The 26,023-nt window shown below is 44.3% G+C and overlaps 1 protein-coding gene across 1 annotated transcript in view; it reads right to left on the bottom strand.

The window, feature by feature from the left end:
* LOC146867050 (cadherin-23-like) overlaps window positions 1-26,023 on the bottom strand; it is a 571,698-nt gene that overhangs the window by 216,011 nt on the left and 329,664 nt on the right. The window contains exon 4 of the mRNA XM_085619648.1: window positions 8,763-8,827. Coding sequence (XP_085475774.1) covers window positions 8,763-8,827 — 65 coding nt within the window. The remainder of the gene's footprint in view (window positions 1-8,762; window positions 8,828-26,023) is intronic.

The following is a 26,023-nucleotide window of genomic DNA, read 5'->3' as shown; positions in this document are numbered from 1 at the left end:
CTATGGTGTACTGTCTGGTGAGCTGGTCCCAAGCAGTGAGCAGGTGGTTGGGTTAGCATCTGTGGGGTCGAAGAGGCTGAGGATGTCGGAGGCAGTGGGTTAAGGTTCGATGATTTTGTAGATGGTAGAGATCTTGTTGTGGAAGAAGTCAGCCAGAGTGTTGCAGAGTTCCGTGGAAGGGGTGATAATGTTTTTGGTGGCTGAGAGGTTGGAGAACTCTCTGACAATGTTGAAGAGTTCTTTGCTATGGTTAGAAGTGGCTTCGATGTGGTTGGCCTGGGGACTGCGTTTTGTTTCTTTCAGGAGTTGAGGATACTGGTTGAAGGAAGTCTTGAAGGTGGTTCGGTCTGTGGGCTCCTTTCTGGTGTGCCATTTCATTTCTTGTCACTTGCTGTTGTGTTTCATGGTCCTCAGTGCCATGGTGTACCAACTGGCCTGTTTGGTGGATCTCTTGGTTTTGGTGGGCTTGACAGGTGCGACTGTTGATGCAATCAGTGATCCAGTTGGAGAAACTCTTGACACCTTGTTCTAGGTTGGTTGCTCTGTCATGGTGGGATGTGTGTTGAGGGTGTTGGTCCACTGGTTCTCTGACACTTTTTTGTAGCTCTGGTGTGAGTTGTTGGGTTGCTTGGTGGCAGTACCGGGGGATCCTGTGATGGTGAAGGGAACGATGGTATGGTCTGTCCAGGTGAGCTCAGTGACATGGCTGTACTTGACTCTGTCGCTGGCAGCGAAGATGGGGTTTAGAGTGTGTCCTGCATTGTGTGTGGGGTTGGTGACTAGTTGGATGAGACCAAAGTTGTTCATACTTTCAATGAGGTTGGCTGTGTTGGTGTCATTAAGGTTGTTGAGGTGAATAAGGGGGTCCTCGAGGAAGATGTAGTGTTTGGGGTTAAAGGCGAGCGGGGCAATTAATTTGGGGATGCCGCCCAGAAGCTGGGGCATGGTCCTGGAGGTCTGTAGGCGAGGGTGCCTCTGATGGTTGGTTTGTCATCGGTCAGTAATTGGAAATTGAGGTGTTCCATGATCGGGTTGGTTTAGTCTGCGGTAGTGGTGCAGTGGATGGTATATTTGTGGATGATGGCGATTCCATCTCTATGTTTGTTGATAGGGTCCCGGTGTGCTTTCTTGTAGCCATTGGTGGTTGCTGATCGGATGTAGGGTGCAGATGTGGGGTTGAGCCAGGTCTTGGTGAGGAAGATGACCTTGGGTGTGAGGGAGGTGATGGTGTCCCAGATCTCAGTGGCGTGCTTGCAGAGTGATCAGGTGTTGAGCAGGAGGCAGTGGAGTTATTCTGACACAGTCGTGTTTGGTGTGGTGGTGTTGGTTGTCGTAAGTGCGGGTGCTCTGGTGTTGCAGGAGAAGAGAAAGTGCAGGTAGGAAAAAGGTCCTACCGTTGATAGTGGAAAGGTGAGTGTTAGAACTGGGGGTCTCTAGTTGGCTGAGGTAGGTACCTTAGTCCAAATAGGGACCCTTGCTTCTAAGTCGGGGAAAGGAAGGACACCTTCTTAGATAGCCCCTGCTCACCCCCTTGGTCACTTGGCACGAGCAGCCAGGCTTATCTCCAAGGCAAATGTGTAAAGTATTTGCAACCACGCTCTCAGTAACCTAATGATAACACCACAAATGGACTCCACACGAGTTTCATAAAAAAACAATTATATGTTTATAAAAAAAGATATACGATGAGACCACACAATAAGAATCCAACATATGTGTGTTTGTAATATTTCACCTTGCCAGTTATTAGGCCGGCAAGCCCTTGTAGGTTCTTGCAGTATTAATGAGCAATTCTCGATGATCCAATGCAGTCCTGATGCAATGCTATGCAGTTCGTAATGCAAGAATCAGGCACTTCATAATGTAAAAATAATGCAGTTTGTTATGCAACAATCAGGCAGTTCGCAATGCCAAAATAATGCAATGCGTAATGCAACAATAAGGCAGTTCGTAATGCAAAAATAATGCAATGCGTAATGCAACAGTCAGGCAGTTCGTAATGCCAACAATAATGTACTCAGGCACCGATCGCAGTGTTCTGGACAGTCTCTATGCCACTCTTACTGACTCGCAGTCAGCTACTGCCAAAATATGCCCCCAACACGGGTATGGTGGAAACAAAGTGGAGTTCCACACTACGGCCCCGGTACTGCCACTCCTCGGCAAGTACGGGCCGCGATACGAACTTGAGTGGAGGCTCGCTCTGCAAAGGTGGGAAAGGCCGAGAGTGTTTCTCTCGTAGCCCGCACCCCACCCCAGGTGGCGACACACGCACGCTCGCTTAGCGTTACCTGTGGGGTACGATCTCACTCTCCTTGCGGCTTGGGCCTCCGATGCGACTTTGTTGATCTTGGGCAGTGGAACACGGACCCCCGATGTTGATGGTTTGAGGTCTCTCCTTGGCAAAGGCAGGCTCGGGCCGGCAGCGGTGAATCCTCACAGCTCCTCTGGGGATGCCTGGTCCGGGCGGATGGCAATGACGATCGCAGCACTTCTGGTCACGCTGTCGATCGAAGTAGAGAACAAGACTGGGGCAATTTCTCACGAAGGTCTCAGGCTAGAACAGGGCACGCGCACAAAGCGTTGCTGAGACTCACTTGGGCTCCGGGTGCACATGATCACAGGGCAATCCTCACGAAGGTCTCAGGCTGCACAAAGCACACGCACACAGCGTCGCTGAGACTTCACTTGAGCTCCGGGTGCGCATGATAACAGGGCAATCCTCACGAAGGTCTCAGGCTGCATGAAGCACACGCAGACAGCGTCGCTGAGACTCACTTGGATTCCGGGTGCCCACGATCACAGGGCAATCCTCACGAAGGTCTCAGGCTGCACAAAGCACACACACACAGCGTTGCTGAGACTCACGTGGACTCCGGGTGCACACAATCACGGGGAAGTTCTTACGAAGGTCTCAGGCTGAAAAAAGCAAATCAGCAAACTACAGGCCAGCCCCAGAACACACAGCAAGGGTTAGTCCTTTCCTTCAGCTGTTTCTTCCTTGGCAGAGGTTCCGCTTGACCATGAAGTAGTTTCAATCCTTTACAGTCTTGTTCAGTCTAGCGTTCAGGGGTTTCAGCTCTCATAGTTATACCCCTAAATGTCTTTGAAGTCTTTGTGTTCAGGGGGGCACTGACCCCTGTCCAAACCAGTTCTGGGTGTCTCCCTGCCAGTGACACCTTCTTCCTTTGATAGTGGGGGTCTGGATGCTCAATCACTCAGCAGGAGATGGAGCCATTGTTTTATGACAGCTGCCCAGGCCTCTTCACCTCCAGGTGCTACTCCTCCCCCTACACTCCAGATGCAGGTCAGCCTGTTGCTGTCTCACCTCCTCCCCTGGGTCAAGACATTCCCCAGATCCTATTGCTTTTCAAATCCAGACAGTCAATCTACAACCAGGCAGAGACACACAGAATTGTTAGAACACAAAAAAACAGCCACTTCTAAAAGTGTGGTTTCTAAACACACAATGCAAAAACCACCTTCACAATAAGATGAGTTATAAAATTGTGAGTTCAGGTACACTAAACTTCACCTCTCCATCCTACGCCTATGGGAAGATAGGCTGGAAACATATTACACAGCCTTCCCTATTCTGTCCTATGGGCAAGATGGCCTTGCAACATTGAAAAACGAAATGGAGAGTATTTCACTGTCAGTACATGGTGCACACCTCAGTACATGTCCTACCTTTCACTGCACCCTGCCCAGGGGGGTACCCTGGACCTACCATAGGGGTGTCTGATGTGCATAAAAATGGAAGGGTAAGGCCTGGCAAGTGGGTGCACTTGAAGGACAACAAGGCAGTTAGCAAACTGTGTGCAGGCACTGCAGTGGCAGGCCTGAGTTCTCTCTTTAGGGCTACTTGTGTGGGTGGCACAATTAGTGCTGCAGGCCCACTAGTAGCATTTGCATTACCAGCCCTGGCACACATAGTGCACTTTACTAGGGACTTTACTAGTAAGGCAACCATACCAATCATGGACAACCAATTACCATTACACTTTACACAGGGAGCACTTGCACTTTGACACTGATCAGCAGTTGCAAAGTGCCCAAAGCATCTAAGTTGGCAACAGCTAGTCAGAACAAGCATTTGCAATACAATAGATCTCACATTTACGCAAGTTTAACCTATTGGCATTGTAAATGACAATGCCTTTTATTTATGTTTTAAAAACGAAAATAAAAGGCATTGTCATTTACAATGTCAATAGCTCAAACTTGCGTAAAAGCTAAATCTATTGCATTGCAAATGCTTGTTCCTTTACTGGTGACGCATGCCTTTTGACAATATCACTTGAGTAAGACTCCTAGTAGAGCCTGATGGGGAACTGCCTGCAAGGACCCCCAAACATGTTTCAAGTCTCCTAGAACTTGACCGGCACCAGTGCCTCTGACTAGTGGTGTCGTCCAATCCTCGCCCGTGCTTTAGCAGCTACAGCAGGGTGGGCTTCTTTATGGACCTTCTGTCTGCAGTACGGCAGACGAAAGCTCATAAATAACACTATGAAGAAATACAGCGGCAATGGAAGAGAAGAGAAATTGGGAGCAAACAAAACTTGTGAGAAAGGAAAAGGAATGAATATTGAATAGAGGGAAGGATAGATGGATGCGTGAGGGGATGTATGAGTGGCTAGATGAAATGGATGAGTGAATGGATATGTGGGTGGACGGGTGAAAGGATGGCAGGGTAAAAATATGGATGGATGGTGGAATGATGGATGGATGAGTGAATGGGTAGTGAATAGACCTGCAAAAAGATGGCAGTGGCTGGATGGATGGCCAGGTGAAAGGATGGCAGACAAAACGGACACATGGATAGGTGGAGGGACAGGTAAAAGGATGGTAGAGAAATGGAGAGATGGATAGATGAATGGGTGGGTGAGTGAGTCGGTGAAAGGATGCTTAAATGTATAGCAGAGTAGATGGATAAATGAACAGCAGAGTGGATGAATGGATGGATGAGGCGGAGTATGGTTGGATGGACAGCAGAGTAGATGGGTGGATGAAATGAGGAAAGATCACATGATAGATGGAAAAAATCAATGGATGACGGAATGTAAAGGTGAACTAGTGGATATCAGTGGGTGGATGGAAGAGACAAGGGAGCTCTTCTAGGGAAGGGTGGGCTCACGTGTCTTGCTTGGAGCCATATCCATAGCTTTAAACTAAGTGTGGAGGTTAATTTTCTGGATACTCCCTTGCCTCCGACTGACAGATGTTAATGTCCCACCTGAGAGGTGTTTCTGGAACTCAGGAGTAGTGTTTTTTGTTAAGACAAATCGACCTCTGTTGAAGTAGCATTAAATGTATAACCTTTAGATACACCAACAGCACACATTTAAATATCGTACTATTTTCTCATGTGATAATTTAAATGGCCCGTTGTGCTTTATATACATTTTCAAAAAAGTGGACGCCTAAACAAACATTAACATCAATATGTTCATTATGTTTCGGAACCTTTAACATGCTGTAATTGTTGTTTTGCTTCCAAGGTGCAAGTGCTGCAAGGGAAGGAACCGCCTTGATTTCTCCAGTGTTTCAAGGGAGGAATGATCGTCCACATGGTGAGGAGGTAAGAGGAAGAAGAGAACACGCAGCGTAAGTAATGATTGCTAGAGTACTTGCACGTTAAAGCAAAGGCTCGCTTCAGCGCTTTGACACGTTACACAGTTTCTCACTTGGTGTTCTTCTGTCCCCTGCAGGCGAGTGGAGGTTGTACTGTGTCCGCGGAGAAGTCCCCATTGAAGGGAATCTGCTCGAGGTAGACAGTCACTGTAGCAATCTGCGCTCGAGGACGTCTATGATCCTTCTCAGTGTAAATAAGGCCCTTATGTACCTGTGGCATGGATGCAAGACGAAGGCGCACACAAAGGAAGTTGGTTGAACGGCTGCGAATCAGATTAAGGAGCAGTAAGTACCAGAAGTAGAACTGGGCGTTCCGTGCCATGAGGCAGTTGATGTGCGAGTGCGCAGGTACGGAGAAGAGCCGGCATAAGAATGCACTGCTCAGCCTTATGAGACAAATACAACACGATAAAGCAGAAATGCAGCCTTAAAATCTGAACAAACAAGTGCTGAAAGACAAGCGCGGCTCCGCGGCCACGAAAGTTAAAGTAAAGCGCAGCTTTCACCTTACGGGAGCGAGCAGCGGCAGATGCGATAATTGCAAACAGATCGCGCCGGTGCTCGCTCCTGCAAGGTAAACGCTGCACATGCATGAGTACTCATTGGAAACAGTGCAGTACATGCACGAGTTTCCCAAAAAGTACGGAGTGATTTCAAGAGGTCACTCCAAAGCAGCGCTTGCGCGCTGCGTAGGCAAGACCTAAAAAAGGTCTAGGGGAAAGGCAAAAAGTTATGGAACTTTAGCCAAAAACGGCCAAGTCCGACAGTGAGGTAGCAGTTGCTGTTGCGAAGTCTGTGCTCCTGAGATCGGTGGCAGTGTATCTGCGTGTAGCAGGAAAGCCAGGATTCCTGTTGCTGAGCTCAGTCCAGGCACGGACAGGCACAGATGGACTTACCTGTAGAGTGCCTTTGGTGCGTCTGCAGCATGCCTGCTGCTTGCGTTCACTGCATAGTTATGGGTATAAGGCAGGACTTAATTTGTAAAAAAAAAAGTATGCCGGTGCCCGAAGCTCTGCTCAGAAGTCTGCGGCTGGTACAATGAAATGTCACCGTGCTGTTTACCAAAGCTGGGAGTCTTAAATCCACCTCATGCCTATTTTATCCAATATCAGATACTTCCGTCACCTTTTTCTCTTGCAGGTTCCTGCATTCTTCCTTTGGGACAGTTTTTCAGTCTTTTTCTTCCTCTATCTTTCTCATTTGTGTGTTTTTACCTCTCTTGCTCTCTGTAAATATCTGAGGTGGAAAAATAAGTCCCAGTCTCCAAAAATAAGTGCTAGCGGCACTGGTATTAGACATGTTTTATTGTAAACAATAAAGAAAGATTTAAAATACAGGGTCAACTGTACGGTATACTTGCTGTTGGATCTACAGACATAAACTCTCTTTAGTGATTAAAAATGCAGGGCTAAATCACAGGGTGAAGTTTGTCTTATCTCAGTGAATAATCTCCTAAAAGATCTCTTCTGTTCAGTGACAAATCGATTTCTAAAACATATAATTTACTGAATGTGGCGAAGATACTGTTCGATGTGGTAAAAAATAATGCTGGCATAGCCAAATAGTTTAATTTTGGGGTGCAGGGATTCAAAACCCAGGGTCTGATCCCAATGCATAAGTCTCCTAGGGCTGTAAGAAAACAAAACTGAAATTTTAAAAAAAAATGTATCTTCTAATTTCTTGTGTTAAAAGTGGGATTTAATCAGTTCCGCTTCAGACATCTTTACACTGTCCAATCGGTGACACTATCAAGACCTGACTATGAAACAGCTCATCTTGCAAGTCTTCTGTCCAAATCCCTGCCTCCTGCAATGTCTTAAACCTGATGATCATCTCATCATTACCTCCATTATGTGCAGACATTTCGTACCTGCGGTTTCTGATATCTAGTTCAGACTTCCCTGCATCATTTCCAAAGTCACAAAACTCCACTAGCCTCTCGGACTTGTGAAATCACTGGGTCTCTGGCAGACCTGTCCTGACTGCAGCAAAGATGACCTCTAACCTGCTCTTCCATGCCATAGGATATCCAAAACAAGCTCTCAAAACGTCTCAGCTAACCGCCTGAACTTTAACACACGCTCTACAAAGTCTTCTGGCTGTTGACTGTCTCTCGTTCAGGAACCATATAAAAAGACATCTGTTCTCGCATTTGGTCAAACCTTGTGGACTTGCTCCTAGCTTCCCCGCAAAAAACTTCTTGCATGGGGCGTTTTTTTCTTCCACTACATAACGGTTTTATCTAACATTGTGCTCACCTTCTTTCATGTCCATTTTAACACTTTAGTGTAAAGAGTCGTGCTACATTTCGGTTAGGAGGCACTAAGTCAATGTTAAAATATCTAAAATATAGTTTCCTGGGTCCACAACTAACTTACATACTAGAATTCTTCCTTTGCTATACTTGTATGTATTCAGTTGTTTTTTTAGAATATAATTAGACATTGAAATGTGCTATCATAATTCTTCTGATATAATCGTCTCTGTTCCCTGAGAGGAACAAACTCTTTTAAACTGGCTGTGTACTGTCAATATTACAATTAGTTTGTATTCTTACTGCATTTTTTCTTACCAAACATCTCCATGAAAAACTCTATCAAATGGTGGTGCTTTTTAAACGATTATAAAACATGTAGTTAGGTGGTGAACCTAAAATGTACAATAATATATTTAAACTTGGCTGATATTTGTAAATATTGTTATCATGCAAAAGCAACAAAAAAAAATGTTTAGACAGAATAAGCTGTTGTCAGTCCAGAAATACATTGCATGTCAAAATCAGAATATTGTGTGCAAAAACGATCATACTATAAAAATATTATACTCATGATGCCGACTATCACAATATCATGAATGTAGGAGTACAGAGGTAACTATACATTTACTATTTTTAATTCCACCTCTAAACACCTTCAGATATAAAACATCAAGCTACATATGAGTGGAGCTAAGAACAGTAAATCTATACTCACCTATTTACTTGCTTTCACAATAGTGTAATGGTCAATATTATGGCAGCAATATTTTTGTAGGATGATATTTAAAAAATAGTGTTTTGGGACAATACGCAAGGGATCAATACTATTGACAAGGAGTTTAACCAATATTGAATGATATACAGCAACTACCTGTCCGGATCGTCGCTGAAGGCATAGGTCACTCTCCCAAATGTACCGATATCATTGTCTGTTGCCTGCAAAAAACAAACACGAGAAGACTTATAGAAACTTCTTATTCATAAGTTGAAAGGAGCCATCTGATTCGCTGAGAGATAGGATGTGAAGATCATCAGTGGCAATAATATATTTAACTACATGCAAATGATTTTGATATGTAACACACATGAACAGTTGGAATGAACTCAACTTAGACAGCATGGTGAAAAATATTTTTCTGAGCAAATTATGAAAGACTGTCATTAAAGGTTATCAGTTAGTGTGGTGCCTAAAATTAGGCAGCATCCTCACCATTTTAACACAAAGCTAGACAAGCTTAAATGACATGCGAAGGTTCTAGAGCAAATCCTCACAAATCCTATTGCAAAGGGAGGTGGAAATCAGAGAACATATCGATCACAGGAATCGTATTCTAGAAAAATATCCCAGCTGTCCTATATCTCTTGCACTTATCAAGTACTGTAACTAACTTTTTTCAAGAGAATAGTTGAAGCTTTTTTGTGATCTAACAGGCACATGCATCATCATAGGGTTTTGCGATTCCTTAATTGCGATTATTAAGGAATCGCAATTAAGGAATAGCAAAACCCTATGCATGTAGGAATCGCTAAAGAAATAGCGATTCCCACAAATTCCTTAATTGCGATTAGCAAATTGCGAGTCGCAATTAAGGAATGTCTTCCCATTCATTCCTATGGGCCTCCAGGCCCATAGGAATGAATTAGAGATTGCGGGAGCAATTTGCGAGTACCAGTAGGTACTCGCAAATTGCTCCCGCAATTTCGATGGTGCAAGGGTGTCAAAATGACACCCTATTGCACCCATGTATGTTAACTCTGCACACATGTTGCATACACACATGCTCTAAGGGCATAAGTGTGCGCAACATGAAACTTAGAAAAATGCAAATAAGTGAATTTTTCTAAGTTTTGGCAAATTACCATGAAGTCCAGCTTCATGGTAATTTGCTCACGCTAATAGCGAAATCGCTATTTTTAAAACTGTAATGCATTGCATTTAAGGAATCTCAATTAGGGATTCCTTAAATGCTATCGCTATTTAAGGAATCGCTATTTTGAGATTCCTTAAATAGCGATTTGTGCATTTGGGATGATGCATCCCAAATGCAAAAATACCGGTCGCAAAGGGGCAGATTCTGAGAATCTGCCCGTTTGCGACCGGTTTTGTGCTTGATGCATGTGCCTGTAAGTATCCAAGTTTAACTTGATAGTAGGCTTCCAGGAGAAATGCATTCTCCTTCCAAACATTGGAGCTTTGGTAATCCAAGGACTAAGTTGTAGTTACATTTTACATACTATTGGTGATTGTCACTATACTCAAACCGGGCAAACCTCCCAATCCCTGCGACTCATATAGACCTCTATCAATGATTAATGTTGATAATAAAATCCAAGCACAACTAATTGCAAATTGCCTGCTGCCCCTACTACCGGACATTGTTAGACCCGATCAATCCGGCTTAGTGCCTGGACGCTTCACAGTGCACTATCTGTTCATGATGTTCGCACTCATGCACACCATTAACCTCGCCCTTCGAGCTGTGCTGTTGAACACTACCAATGCTTTTGACTCCCTGGAGTTTCCATTCCTATTCCCAATTCCTTGATTGGATTAAACTACTAAGTGCTCCATACTGCGTGTCTGCATGTCAACAGTGCAGTCATCCCTCCCTTCCCGATCTACAAGGCCACCAGACAAGGTTGTCCATTGTCACCTATACTATTTTCGATCGCAATGGAACCCCTTGCCCAAAGGCTGCAACAAAACCATTCCAGCAGAGGGCTGGCCTTCACTGCCCATAGGACCCTCATCTCAATGTACGTGGATGGCATCATACTTTTCATCCGTAACCCTCAGGACAATACTTTCAAGGGCACAAACATGCTATTAAGTGGTCTTCGATAACTAGATAATTTATGGGGTTTTTTACAGGCAGCAGTACATATGGGAGGAGGACAGTCATTAACCATAATAAAAAGCCAGTCCCTCTACTGCCTCCTCCTGCTTTTCTTGTGCAATATGTTGGTTACCATTTCCCTTTTGGTGGGATCGGAGGAACCAACGGTAGATTCTGGGGCCGGTTCATGCTTTTTGTATTGTTCTGCACGGCAGGACAGGCAAGTTCGATGGAGAATGCCAGGACAGAGTTCGGCAGTCCTCAACGGCTGGGGTTGTTCTTTCAGGTGAAAGGATCACAAGGGCGACGGTCAGCCTGTAAGGAGCCGCGCTCATGTCTCACACTTTCTCATACAGTGAGTGAGAGTGTTTGGGCATGCTATATCATTTTTTACAGAATTTCTTGTCATCATTGTGATTAGAAGCTGTGGGTTATCTTGTGACAATGCATATTTTACTCGAGTCCACAGGGGGGAGAGGACTCCGTTAGTGACCAATTATGACCCCCCGAACACTAGCACCCAGTGCTAGGGCATTCAGATGACATGACTTTTGGGAATATATATGTGCCTATGTGCTGACTCACAGGGATGGTGAGGGGGGTTATTTGATGTTAGACAAAGATGTTGCCATCACTATACTACCGGGAAGCTATTTCATGCCTAATTGTATTATTACATTGTCTGACTTAATTTATAAAACATCAATAAAATCTATTTTTTTAAAACATCATTCTGATTGGAAGGCTAATGGGGAATGGTGAGATGGTTGATTGGTCCACCTTTATCCAGGTCTTTTTTATTTAACTTGTTGTTTTCTTATGTTTTCTGTTCATTGCTATATTAAGGGCAAAAGAACAAAGAAAAGAAAACGTGTTATATACAACCTATTCCTTGGACAAGGAAGGGTCCATCCTGGCAAAAGTACCTTCTATGGTTAAAGGGTCTGCTCACGATGTCCCGCTTCTAACGTCCAGAGAGGAGATTCAGGACATGATTTAGGACACGAGGTCCGGAGCCTTGGAGTCTCAGTCTTCTGGACTGGTGAAGAGTGCTAAACTGGCAGCTGAGGTGCCTGATGATGATTCCTTGATGTCAGAAATGGAGGCTCCTTCTACTTCTTGGGGCAATTATCTCAGGAGAGAAGAGATGTGGTAGCGCTATCTCATGTTTGGGATTATTTAGGGTTTCATCCCTTCTAGCTTGTGAAACCGTCTGGCTTGGCTATGCCTTTCGATGGTCCAATCAAGGACATAGCAATGGGAGAATGGAAAGACGTTGAAAAGGTTCAAGTTCCTCGCTTCCTACAGAAGCTTTATCTGCTGGAGGGGGAGAATGTTCTGCCATATTCAGTTAAGCTGGGTGCAGTTTTGGCCACACTATTTGGAAGACTGTGATTAATCCTGAGGACATTGTACGCTGACAGATGCCACTGATAAGTGGGTGGAGTCCAGACTTACTAAGGCAGAGAATTTAGCCTAGAAAGCTAGTGTTTATGCAATGTATTCTGCTCGGTCTTTGTTGCAGGACTTGGACAAATTTGCTGTGGCAAAACAGGGTACTCTGGAGTGTTCGGTCTTGTTGACTACCATGGAGAAACAAGCCAGACTTTTGAAAGACATCTCTTCAGGTGTGTTTGATCCTCTGCCATGTCAACTGGAGCGTTGCTCACAGCCAGAAGGATCTTGTGGATGGGGGAATGTAAAGCTGAGCCTTCAGATAAGGCATCCCTTCTGAAAATTCCATTTGAAGGACAGTTCCTTTTTGGTGATCAGTTGAATGACATGATCTCAAAGGTATTCAATGAGAGTAAACATGCTATGCCCTATAAAGGAGGGTCTAGTAGCGGGAAGATTTGTGACAGATCTTTTAGGTCATCTCAAAAAACGTGTAGCCCGCTCTTCCTCTTTTAAATGAAAGACATTCCAAACAATGTAATTTCTCCTGAAGCAGGATCTCTATAAACAGAAGGGATTAAAAATGAAGAGGTCCTGAGAATTACTGATCTTTTGAATCCCTTTCAGTGCAGAAAGGATTCAGTATTTTTGCCATGCCTGGATCAAGGATATCATGCATCTTTGCGTCTTAGGCATACTGACCAGGGTGTATGCAATTGATTTTGTGGACTGGCCACCAGAAACTAGAGTCTTAAACACTCATATTCCTTCTGCCGGTCCAAAGCATGTGGCATTGTTGGACAGTGTCAAGAAGCTGCTCAGAAAAGGTGTGATTTGCAGAGTGCCAGATTCAGAGAGAGGCAGAGATGACGATTCCATTTTCCTTTGATGCAAAAGGCATCAGGAGAATTTTTTCTGGTGTTGGACTTAAAACAGGTCAATTACTGGATTACATCGGTTTGCTTTTGCATGGTCTTGCTGTAGTCCACACTTCCTATTCTACATCCAGGAAACATTTTGGCATAGTAGACCTCAGGGACACCTACCTGCATGTCCCATCAGATCTTGTCATCAGCGGTTTTTTTCTGTTTACCAAAGCAGTAGACCATTTCTAGTTCTGTGTCTTCAGTTTGGGCTAACATCTTCACCAAGGATCTTTATAAAAGTCCTAGCTCCTTTGATTGTTAATCTGCATTCTAAGGGAATCTCCTTTCATCCTTACCTAGATGGCTTTCTCACACAGTCTTCAGGAGAGTCCCAGTTGCGAGTTCATGTGTAGAGAGTCTCAGCAGTTTTTCCAGGACCATGGGTTCCTGATCAATTAGGATAAGTTGTCCCTTGTTTGCTCACAGGATCTAGTCTTCATTGGTGACATAACAGATAAAAGACTCTAAACTCTTCAATCGCATGTTCAAAAGCCGTTAATTCACATGAAACCAAAGGCCTCAGAATAGTTGCAAGTCCTGAGTCATTTAGCTTCAACAGTTTTCCTGGTCCCATTGGCCAGGTTCCATCTGCACCACCTTCTGAGTTGGATTCTTTTCAATTGGTATCCTGCTTCCAACAATCTGTCCTTGCGGATCAGGATGATGAACCATGTGCAGGCAAATCTCTCTTCATGGCTGGTTCAGGAGCATCTTCTGAAGTGATTTCTTATGGCTCTTCCTGCTCCAGTGATTGTGACAATGGATGACAATCCCTCTGGATGGGGAGCTTAGATGGACAATCTTAAATTAATGGATTTTGGACTTTACTTTCGAGGAAGCGCAGAACTCCTACAGTAGGTGGGAACTGAAGGTGGTTCAGTACGTTTCTTCTAGGGAAGGTAGTGGTTATTGACATGAACAATATGATGACAAACACTATATGAACAAGCAGGGGGACCAGGTCCAGGTCTTAGAACTTTATCACTCTGGATATTTTCAATTGGTGTAAGAGATCTGCGCTGTCCTTCTCTGCCGTTTACATCCAGGAGGACAAGAATGTGAAAGTGGATCACTTGAGCAAGAAAATTCCCACCTCCCTGAATTTTTTCCTACGGCCTGTCCTATTCATTTTTATTGTTCACCATTAGGGGTGGCCAGTACTGGATCTCTTCACCTTTCTGGCGAATACCAGGCTCTGGACGTTTTGTTCAAGGGGTAGATGTTCTTAGGCATGGGCAATGGATTGGCTGACTTGTCCATGGCCAGATGATCTGATATATGCATTTCCTCCTTTTCCCTCGATTCGGCCATTTCTAGTGAGGGTCAGGAGGGATTGAGCACAGGTGGTCCTCATGGTGAATTGGTTTTGCCATTTAGAGAACATGAAAGTGGGTCAGGAGTGGAGGTTGCCGATAATTTGTTCTCCTCTCGACTTCCCAGTCTTGACTACATGGACATTGGTAAAGTTACAGCCGACGGCTTGGAGGTTGAGCATATGTGTTTAGTTGATCAGAGAGTATGAGAGGACTTTGCTATCATGCTTTAGCATCTTTTCATTCTTTTACTTTTTGCTCTTATCTTAAGCATTGGAGGTCTTTTTCTTGTTGGTGTGAGAAGGAGGTTGATCCCACTCCAGCAAGTCTTTTCTTGGTAATGGAATTTTTAGAGGATGTAACTCATGTAGGTTGGACAGTGGCTACACTGAAGATACATAGGCAGCTATAAGGGCATTCAGAGGGTCATGGAGGAACTTGAGAGACAAAGAAAGATTGATGCCTACATTCTTTCAGGGTTAATTAATCTATTTCAGACGCCTTTTCGACATTTTCTAGTGTGGAATTTACTTTTAGTGTTGGATGCCTTAACTGGCGCTCCTTTTGAGCTTTTAGAACTCATAGACTTTAAGATTCTTACGCTTAGGATTTGTCTTTTGGTGGCAATTATGTCCGCTGAATGATTGGGGGAGCTAGGGGCATTATCTTCTTGTCATCATTTTTGCAATGTTTTTCAGAATTGAGTAGTTTTGGCTCCTGTCCCTTCTTTCATGCCTAAGGTGAATTCTCCTTTTTAATCTTAGCAGGAGATAGTTCTTCCAGGGTTTTGTCCCTCTGCCTCAGCTGAGAAATAGCACAGATTACACTATTTGGATGTCAGGGGGGCTCTTCTGGTTTACTAGAAATGGTGGAATCTTTCTGGAACAGTGAGTCCCTATTGGTTCATTTTGGGCCTGCAAAGGGTGGTGAAAAACCAGCTACTCCTATTTTGAGTTGATGGATAAGGTTCTTAATCTCTATGGCATATGGGACTTAAGTTGAGGTTCATACTGGATGTATTGAGGGAAGGTTCACATGGAGCATGGTGACCCCAATGGTTGAATTGCAGGACACCTCAATCTTGGAAATTTGTAGAGCAGCTACATGGGCCACTCCCTCAACTTTTTTTTTGTCATTATTGAATTGCATACTTTTATGTGATTGATGATGTTCTGTCATAAAGTGCTTTCCGTTATGAAGCAACAGTGCAGTTTTCTTTTTCTGTTTTTGAATAAATATCTTCTGTTGTGATTGAAACTCAGCTTCCTAATTTCTGGCTTGCAATGTCTCAACTTGTGCAGAATGAAGCTAATGCTTCAATTAGTTACCGGAAATTACATTACTGCTGGTCCTACTCCCTTGCCTCCATTCAGAGTTCTTCCCACCCATCCCAGTGTGGAACAACTGAGTTGCTTTGGCGGACAACCTTGTTTACACACAGGAGAAGGCAGTGGAGGGATGAACTTTTTATTGTGGTTAATTGCTGCTAATTGGTGTCTAACGCAGGTAAGGGAGGATCGAAAAAAACAATTTGTGCTGAATGAAGATGAGGGAGTAGGACTAGGAGGAATGTAATCACTAGTCAGTAATTGAAGCATTACCCCGCTATCTACTTGTAATACTTCACATTACCATACAACTTTCTTTTGAAGTCACCCCTATTGGCTTTGCCGATGCTTGTTTTTAAATGTAGTTGATAGCAATCTCCAACCTGAACATTCCACAAAATCTCACACATCAAGGCTTATGCCACATTACTAATATGAAATAGGCATTTTAAATATAAACTACTACTGCTACAACTACAGCCCTCATTATGTGTAGCCCACATGGGAACGCAATAGTTATTACACCTTTTACATTCCCGTACTTTGTGGAATTTAAAAGGTGTGATTATTATGATGTATTAGACGTTGTACCCTTTAAAATAGGGCATAACATATGAATTTTGGTGTTCTGTGTACCAGAATCTGCATGTACTGGTATTTACTGGGCTCCTATGGTAAAATTCTGCAGGCTTTACCTGCAGAAATTCACCCGGCATAAGTTGTGAGATGTAGTAATTGCCACAAATCTTGCAATTTCCATCTCTGCACAAAGATTTGTTTGTGCAGGGGTCAGAAAATAATGGGCCTAATACTACTACTACTTCTACCATTAATGATACTGATACCATCGAGACCACTGCTAGCACTACTACCATTATTATTCCCACTACTACTACTACATTTACTATTATTACTACAGTTACCACTACTGTTATTACTCCTACTAATGGTAACCAAAACAATGATGTCAAGTAAAGTTAACTGTCCTCCCTGCAGTCGCTGCAGTACACAGGGACCTTATTCAATGCATCTGTTTACAGCGGTCCTTGCACAAACATAGGCACGGACAATAAAAGATGCTCAGCTTTTACTCATAAATATTTCAAAACTTGGAAAATATCCCAAACTGGTAAAAGCAGAATGGAGGCATAGAAATCAAAAATGGCAAACATCAAACCTGATTCTCGTTTAAAATGTTTATTTTGGATGAAAAGATCCATAGAACAAAGTACAGCAAGGAACTAGATAAAGACATATATATCATGCATATATTCAATATTTCACAAAACACAGATCTCATAAAAACTCATCCCACAATAAGATGAGGGAAGAGAAAAAAAAAAAAGTGCAATAGTGTGTAAAGAGGTGATTTCAAAGGAGAGGGAGCTGCATCTAAAGTATAAGTAATGTCGAAAGGTTCGCTATTGGGCATCATTGCTTGGGAACTTGACAATGCGCATTTGAGTAATCCAGGCAGCGTGCAGATATTTTGTCACCCCAACAACAATTAGCTCTCTTGTGTCTGAGCGTAAAGTGTGTAGTGTGTGGGCATAATGCTGAAAGTACAAAAGCTTACACAACAGCCTCAGCCATTGTTTCCACTGTCTATCATGTGCCTGGCAAAAAAGGCAAAGTGATGCAGAGTTTCTTCTGCTGACTTGCATACGGGAACAAATTAGATCGACAGTACTGTGCGCCTCAATTTATGCAGAAGCTGTTTAACTTCAGGAACCCATACCTCCATTTTAAGTAGAGTTGCTGGAGAATGGAACCTGTGATAATATCCAAAAAAGATTCATATGTGGGAGAGAGCTTGATGTCTAAAAAAGAGTCAGTGAGGATACCTGCTTTTACACCCTTCAGATCCCTCAACCACAAAAACTCTTTTAGTCGTTCTTTGACCAGGGGACGAGGGACTTGTTTTGCAGGGCTATCCCAAAGCAGAGGCAAGCCTATCTCATACAGTGTGGAATTTATAAAGGCAAACCAAGCAATCCTCACACAACCAGGAGATTTGAGGAGAGCCTTAATCACAGTTCCATAGGATTCTAGTTCATCTATGGACCACAGTCTATGCCATTACAAGATAGGGTGACACTGGATATGTTGGTTTATGGAGACAATTTCCAGGTCCAGCAGTTGGTGGAGGTGGGAAGCACTCAGAGGAAGGTTGAGAATGCTCCTCACTAACCTTTTTTTCGGTTTTACCACGATCATTTCCTTTGACGTGTACTCATAATTCTACTCCATACATGGCTGAGCCTTTTGCTTTGATGTTGTAGATCTCCACCTCTGGTTCTACAGAATATGCAAGGGCCCGTTTATGCAGTTTGACTTCCGCACCAGCTTCTTCTTGAAGTTTTAGTGAACGTCTCTTGATATAAGTGGACTAACTAATTTAATGATTCAGGCAAACCCCCAAATACACAAACTTCTACACTTTTTCTAGAGCAATGCCCTGCACCCAAATACTTGCTCTAAAAAATGTATATGGATTAAAAGCCATAAATGTGATTTTATTAATGTTTAGTTAAAGACCCTGATCGCTACAGAAGATTAAAAAGTGGTCAAATAGTGCCTGCAGACCACCCATGGTTTTGGAAATTAAGGGCGTGTCATCTGTGAAAAGTAGCATCCTAATTTTATCAAGGCCAAGTTTGGTTACATCATATCTGGGAAAATCAAGTGTGTGCACTAAGTCATTATTAGAACATTGGACTGTTGGGAGCTCCATTGAAGACAATGGAGAGCTCCTTGCTTTTACGGGCCGGTAAAGGCCCGCAAAGCAACATTCCAATGTCGTTTTCAAAGGCCTCTCGGAGCCCAAGGGAATTTAAACCCCTTGAACTCCAAGAGGCCTTTTTTTTATTTGTTGGAACATTCTGCCCTCTAGTGGCAAAATGTTCTAATAACCTTATAGCCCTTCGTTGCTGGGCTATGCCAGCCATTAAAGTCCCACTCCCTAAGTCCGTCGCCTCCGGCTCGGGCCTTTAACGCTGGAGCAGGCCTTTAATAGCCGGTATAGCCCGCTACGGCGGGTTTATAAGGCTGTAATATAAAGCTTGAACAATGTCGAAGCCAGCACACAGCCCTGCTGAACACCAGTTTCAATCTTAAAAGGGTCTGTGAGCTCACTGCAGTTGCCATAGCTGACTCTGGCAGTATTGAGTGCATGCAACCTGATAAGGACAGAGAGAATGTTTAGGGGGCTCTCATCTTTACAGCGACAATCATCCTCCTAGACCTCAGTGCCGCTTTTGACACTGTTAACCATAATATCTTGTCTTACTAACTCAAAACATGGGAGTGACAGGCACGGCACTAACCTGGCTCCAGTCCTTCCTCAGTGACCGCTTCTTCCACGTCTTTGAAGGAGATGTTGCGTCCAGCCGTTTGCCTCTTAGCTGTGGGGTTCCTCAGGGCTCCGCCCTGAGCCCTACGCTATTTAATATCTAGCGGAGTCCCCTGGCAGAGATTGTCCATCCATTCGGCATAAAGATCGTCACCTATGCAGATGACACTCAGCTCGTAGTGGCATTAAACCACCCAGAGAGGTCATCTAGTACCCTAGGTCCCTGCCTAGAGGCAGTGGCAGAGTGGCAAAGTGGATGGAACTCTCATGCCTTAAACTCAACGGGGACAAAACCGAGCTAATGCTCCTGGGCAACCCTCCTCCTTCCATCCCTGCTCTCTTGTGGCTGGTCTGTCTTGGCCCTGCCCCAGCTCCAAAGGCACAGATCAAGAGTCTTGCCATGTGGCTCAACAGCTTCCTCAGTTTTAACCACCAGGCCACTAAGCTCTCAGCCACCTGTTACGGCCTGATGAGAATGCTGTGGAAAATCATCCCCCTCCTTCCCTTCCAGGCAAGAAGGATTATGGTATAGGCCCTTATAGTCTCTCGCCTCAATTATGGGAATGCCCTGTACCTGGGAGCTCCCCAATACACCATTCATAAACTTCAAATGATTCAGAATTGTGCAGCCTGTCAACTTCTCCAGATTCCCCGTTGGCAATCTGCAAAACCAGCACTGAGGAGCCTCCACTGGCTCCCAATCTCGGTCAGGATACAGTTCAAGCCCTTGTGCCTGGCTCACAGAGCCATTCAGAAGACTGGTCCGGTCATCACTCACTCCCTTGTCACTCCCTATCACCCTTCCCGAAACCTTCGCTCAAGCTCCTCTTTTCTGGCCACTCCGAAGAAAATACGAAGAACTAGATGGGGCGGACGCTCCTTTTCCTTTAATGCATCAAATCTCTGGAACACTCTCCCCTCCACTCTGCGGAAGGAAAATAATTTGCTGGCCTTCCGCAAACTCTTAAAAACCCATCTCTTCAAGACATTGCTTTAAAATCACTGCTCCTCTGCCTGTTTGGTCCATAGCGCTGGGAGGCCTCAGGGTAGCCATGCGCTATATAAATACAAATTCATTCATTCATCTTTTCCAGAACTTCCAACAGTTTGGCCCTTGGTATAGAATGGAAAGCTGGCTTAAGGTTGACAAAGACCACATAAAGATGGCCCTGATCTAGTAAGACTGTTTCCCAATTTAGGGCACAGAAACAGAGTATTTGATCCACCTTATTGATCCTGTTTCTGAAAATCGACGGGAGCGCTGAGAAAACAGAGTTGCCATTTGCCCAATCAAGTAGTTGGTCCAATATGAGGCGGCAAAATAGTTTCTGTGAGGTGTTGATAAGACTAATAGGCCTATAGTTCACAGGTTCTTCTTTGGGCCCTTTTTTGTAAATCGGGACAATCTCTGCAGTAGGCCAGGAACTAGGGATTGGGCCACATGGAAGTATAGAATAGAACAGCGCCTGGAAGTATGTGGCCCAGATCAAAGGTTCTGAACTGAAGTGGTCCCCAAGGAGGGAATCAGGGCTGCGAGCTTTATGTGCTGGGAGTGACATTATTGTCACCATTACATCTTTAGGTTGGAAGGATTGTGGCATTTTTTGAATAGGCATATTCCGGGTTGCGCTTGGCTATGTACATTTTTTGGAAATGGTCCACCCAGGTCTGAGGCTGTAAATTGTAATTGACACTAGTAGTGGCGTTCCGCCTGCTGTGAGCCACAGTTCTCCAGAAAGCTTTAACATCCCACGCCTTAACTGCAGCTACTAGTTCCTTCCACATCACGTGTTCCCAGTTAATTTTGGCCTGGTTGAGCAACGCTTTATATTCCTTCCTAGTGTAAATTATTTTTTGCCTTAATCCGTTTTTCAAACTTTGCATAAGGTTACCTCTGGCGTTCCTGCAACTAGAATTGAACCAGGTATAGCGTGATTGGACTTTCTTGGGTTTTGCAGACATCTTTGCTAATTATGGCTTTAATGGCCCTAAAAAAACTTTCATGCGATACAGCAATAGAATTATGATCTAGACTAGATGGCTCTGCGATGTTCATTGCGTCCAGGGCATTAGCCACCCATTCGCATATCTGGCCCACCATTTTTGGGTCCGCACAAACTGCCCCCCATTTTAGAGCCCTCTTGTCATTTGAAATTGACAGAGCAACACAAGAGTCCGGAGCAGAACATTGATGAGCACTACATTTTTCCTTACTTAGGGATAGGTGGAGAGCATGGTGGTCGCTGTCATAGCGCTCAACAACTATCATGTCTATGAGGGGAAACATCCATTACCACGCGGGCATTGCATCGCAATGCCTTTACATCGCGGGTAATACAACCCAAGTCGTTACAACGACTTGCGCTGGATGGCGCTCTAACCTTAGGAATAGTAGGATTTACTATTCCAACACCTTCCCTACTGTATGTAGACTGGTGTTAGAAGAGTAAATCTTACTATTCCTAAGTCAACAGCCATCCAGCGCAAGTCGTTGTAACAACTTGGTTGTAAAAACTGCGATGTAACGTTCCGCGATCAATTTGATCGCATTGTAGCGTTACATATTCGTCTATGAGGGATGGCAATAGTGGGAGGGATAAAAATATGTCATCAATACAGCTCTTTTACGATGCACGCTTGAAGGTGGAGGCACTACTAAGGTCTGAACTACACCTTCTATCACAAGCCCTAAGACCAAAGTGAAGGGTTAGGCTCATCAAGTGGTGAGCAATGGGAGGGCATCTTGTAGCGGCCTAGGTCTAGCTGAAGCCCCCCCCCCCCCAACTGTGTCTTCAGTAAACTTAGAGGGATGAGAGCCGAAGGGTTCAAATGTAACATTGGAGTCTCTGGCAATGATTACCCTATCATTTTGTGGGAGGGAATCTAAGGCTTTTTCTAAGATGCCCAGTGTATAAGATACTCTGTTTGCCCCACTGAGCCTGTTGTAAACATTAAAAATATACCAGGTGGGTCCACCCCCAGCAAGGAACAGCGCCATAACATCTGTGGAATTTATATCTTGTCTTGTGATGTAGAGAGCTGAAGAATTTTTGAACCACACAATGAAGCCTCCAGCAGGCCGACCACATCCACCTGAAAATGCTGGACAGAAAAAGGGAGTGAACCTGGACCAGTACATTGTATCCACACACCATGTCTCTTGGAACATACAGATATCATACTTGTCAATGAAAATCCCCCAGTCTGGATCTACCAGCTTAGATTTAAGTCTGGCTAAGTTCCATGAAAGAATATTCGAAATCCTTTGCTGGACCCATGAATTGGATGGCAACAGAGAGTGGTCATGGTGTTGTGGTGGAATTGCGGTAACCGAAGTTGCCCTTCTAAGGGCATATCCATATGATCAAGCTGGAACCTCAGCAAATAGAATTTCCTGGCAAATGACCACAGGTGACCAGGTCCGAAACAGTGGCATAACGAAAGTTAAAGGGGCCCCCTGCAATGTACATGGAGGGTCCCCCGCTCCGGATTTTATCTGTAGCGCTCAGACCCGAGTACTGTGCTGAGGGGGCCACTGCAGCAGGGGCCCCCCGCACCATGAGGGATGCGGGGGCCTGTGTTACGCCCCTGGTTCCAAACAAAAAAGGTTTCTGAGCAATGATTGGGCAAGTTAAAGGGCACTTGTGATCAGTGGTCATCTAGCGGGCCACACTAGGCTCGGGCTGAGGGGTGTGACATCAGAGTTTCAATGGAAATTTTTGGCCACTACAGGGATTGATTCACCAATTACCTTGACCTGTAGCCGTCAGTCCTGAGCATCGTGATGGGAAAGCTCAAACCATTCATCGCACATCACAAACTCTCCTTCAATGCAGTTTGGGCTGGGCTTTTGGGCTGTCTGGCACTGCCAGTCAGGCCAACTTGAATGGGCCAATGTGTAGGCTGTTTATTTCGGTCACAGCTCATGGGGGCCAAGAATAACTGTCCTTACACTTGCCCTAAAGGCCAGTCTAGCACTGCTTCTGCGTAAACACTCCTTGCTATTTAACATTGCCCATCCTCCTCTAGTCTATCTACTTATCCCATTTTGCACTTGCATGAACTCTCACCTACAATTTCACCTAACCCCTGCCCAGGACTCAATTTGTAAAAAAAATTAGTGCCAGGGCTCTAGTCAGGATACCATTCCTCCTACACTGCCAATTGTCATTATCAACATTGGGAACTACAGTAACAACACAACTACTAACCACCACACTCCTATAGTTTTGACACTTCTGAATATTCCAGGCCCCAAAAGAGATAAGAATGGTTTTGGCAGCAGATATTAATCATTTTTAATGCATTTTAAATTCATGAACAACCGTTGTTGTGCTTCTCTCCAAAGTAGATGAACAGCGCCACTATGTGGCAGACAATCATAAGTGCTGGTGTTGACAATGAAGTATGGTGCTAAGCACCAGTAACCACCGGCTCAAATTAAGCACCACCCCTGTCAACCTAATCTACCACAAGAAACGGAAGGAAAAGCCTTTAACAATTTACTAAAAGGACAAGTTTAACCCAATAGTCAACAAGGGGAGAGGAGTTGGCCTAACGCTAGGGCACTGGACCTGGGGAACTGTGTTTGAGTCTCGTAATGACGCTGAATATCCTGTGATTCTGGGAAAATCTCTTAATCTCCCCGTACCTAACAAAAAATGAATGTGTGTCCTCATGTAACGTAACTGGTGCTATGTAAAGCGCTCTGATACCTGATTGGATTCGGGTCAAGCTCGAGCTATATAAAACTGCAAAAAAAAAACTAATAACCACTGGATTAACCACTAACTTTGGGATACAGAGTAGCGTGTTAGTGCCATAAAGAGTTTCACAACCTCATCAGGTGGAGTAAGCACTACATAAATCCAGTTATTCAGCACAAAAGATTGCCCACTGTGCAGCCGGGTGTGGTTACACGGGCGCGTGTGCAAACCTTAGTAAATGAGAGCTCCGGTGTGAAGACGTTTGGCCAAGATTTGAATTCCTGTAGCATAATTGGAGAAAAGGTTCTTCTGTCCCTTTGAAGAAAACACTTCCTGCAAAGGTTCAAATCCAGCAGGGGCTTTCATCCTTCAAAGTCGATACAAGAAGCGCAGTTACACAAAAACCTCTGTTTGCGACGTGAATTGAGTTAATGATCCACATTAGACGTTATATTATTCAATCCGATGCTTTAGGATGAAATGATAAGTGGAGACGAGAAACAAGACTTGTTACTTCATGGACGTTTTCAAAAGCACTGCAGCCCTACTGAAAATCACCAGCGCAAAAGATGCCAAACCAATGCGATTATTGCTGCTGGGCAGGCAGCGATTCACCGACAGTTTTTCCTGATGAATATTTAAAATATGTATGAATGCCAGCACGACACAAACGCGCAGCATTTTTATGTGAAATTGAGGAAAAGTGGAACTCGGTGCCTTCACAGGTCTCCCGTCACCCCCTCCCCTCCCCCCCCCCCCCCCCCCCCCCCCGGTTCAGAACCAACTCTTCGCGTCTTTCCGCGGGTCTTCGGATTGCTGGTAAAACCTAGATGCAAGGGGGGAGGTCGCGGTTGCCCGGGCGAGGTGGTAGGGGTTATTGTATGAGAAGTAGGGGGAGGATGACTGAGCAGGTCTGACATCTGGGCATCGCTCATGCAAATGCATCTGCTACCTGGGTCTGTTCTCTCAGTGAATGAGGCTGTGTTCTTGCCCGGTTATCAGTGGATGATTTCAACGCTGTCCTGGCTTATCATCCGGGATGATAGCTGAGCTCATACAGACCCCCTGATGGTTTCCAGCTTTCCCGCCACAGCAGGTGGCAGCTTCTGTACAGCACAAAAGGGACCCCTCAGAGGGTGGAGAGAAAGAAGTGAGGCGCGATAACAGAGAGCAAAAGGTTGTGCAAATTCCTCTCTCGCATCCGGGGTGTAGTTATCATTAGTGCAGTAGGGTCAGTCAGGCACCGGGGCATAAATAAATATATATATATATATATATATATATATATATATATATATATATATATATATATATATATATATATATATATATATATATATATATTCACTGAAAAAACCATAGGTTTCACACATTTTATAGTTAGCTGGACATTTGACTGATAAAAAACCAATGAAATTCCCCCGTTATAGTTACTGTAGGCAACTATAACTCACGCGACCGCAATCCTCTGCTGATGCTAATACTGTATTTAGACACTTATTTGCCCATGTCTTCTTCCATTAAATTTTAGCTATACATATATTACAAATATTTTTTTTTCATAAAGACACATATGTCATCAGCAGAGGATTACGGTCGCGTGAGTTATAGTTGCCTACAGTAACTATAACGGGGGAATTTCATTGGTTTTTTATCAGTAAAATGTCCAGCTAACTATAACATGTGTGAAACCTATGGTTTTTTCAGTGAATTTGCAAGGTTTTTTAAATGCTAATTCCTAACTATAACGTGTGTGAAACCTATGGTTTTTTCAGTGAATTTGTACGGTTTTTTAAATGCTAAGTAACTTTACGCCATTTGTGGCGTGCGCGCCCACTTAACGCAGTTCGTTCCGTGCGCGCACGGTGCGCTTCGCGCACCGTGCGCGCACAGTGAGAACGCGGTGCGCTTCGCGCACCGCGTGCCCACGTTACGCTAGATGGGCCATGAACGCACGATGCGCTTTGCGCACCGTGCGCACATGGAGGACATATGATGAGCATCGTTGTGACAGGTAAAATATATGTTTTGTTCACATGTAATAAGCCATGTACAAATGGTGCCCTTCGGGCACCATTTGCACACGGGGTGGTGAGAATGTGGATTTTTTTTTTTTTTTTTAATTATTTATTACCGTACGCGTACGGTAAGCGTAATCGGCGAAATTTTCGAAAAAATTAAAATTCCCTTTTTTCACTTGGGGGAGCGTTGGGGACTCCCTCGACATGGCTAGGTGCTTGGGAGCTGTCTAAACAGCCCCTTTACATGGTTTTGC

The sequence above is a fragment of the Triturus cristatus genome, chromosome 1_2, assembly GCF_964204655.1.
Source record: "Triturus cristatus chromosome 1_2, aTriCri1.1, whole genome shotgun sequence".
Taxonomy (NCBI): domain Eukaryota; kingdom Metazoa; phylum Chordata; class Amphibia; order Caudata; family Salamandridae; genus Triturus; species Triturus cristatus.
The sequence above is the reverse complement of the archived record's forward strand: the minus strand, read 5'-3'. Positions and strand labels throughout refer to the sequence as shown.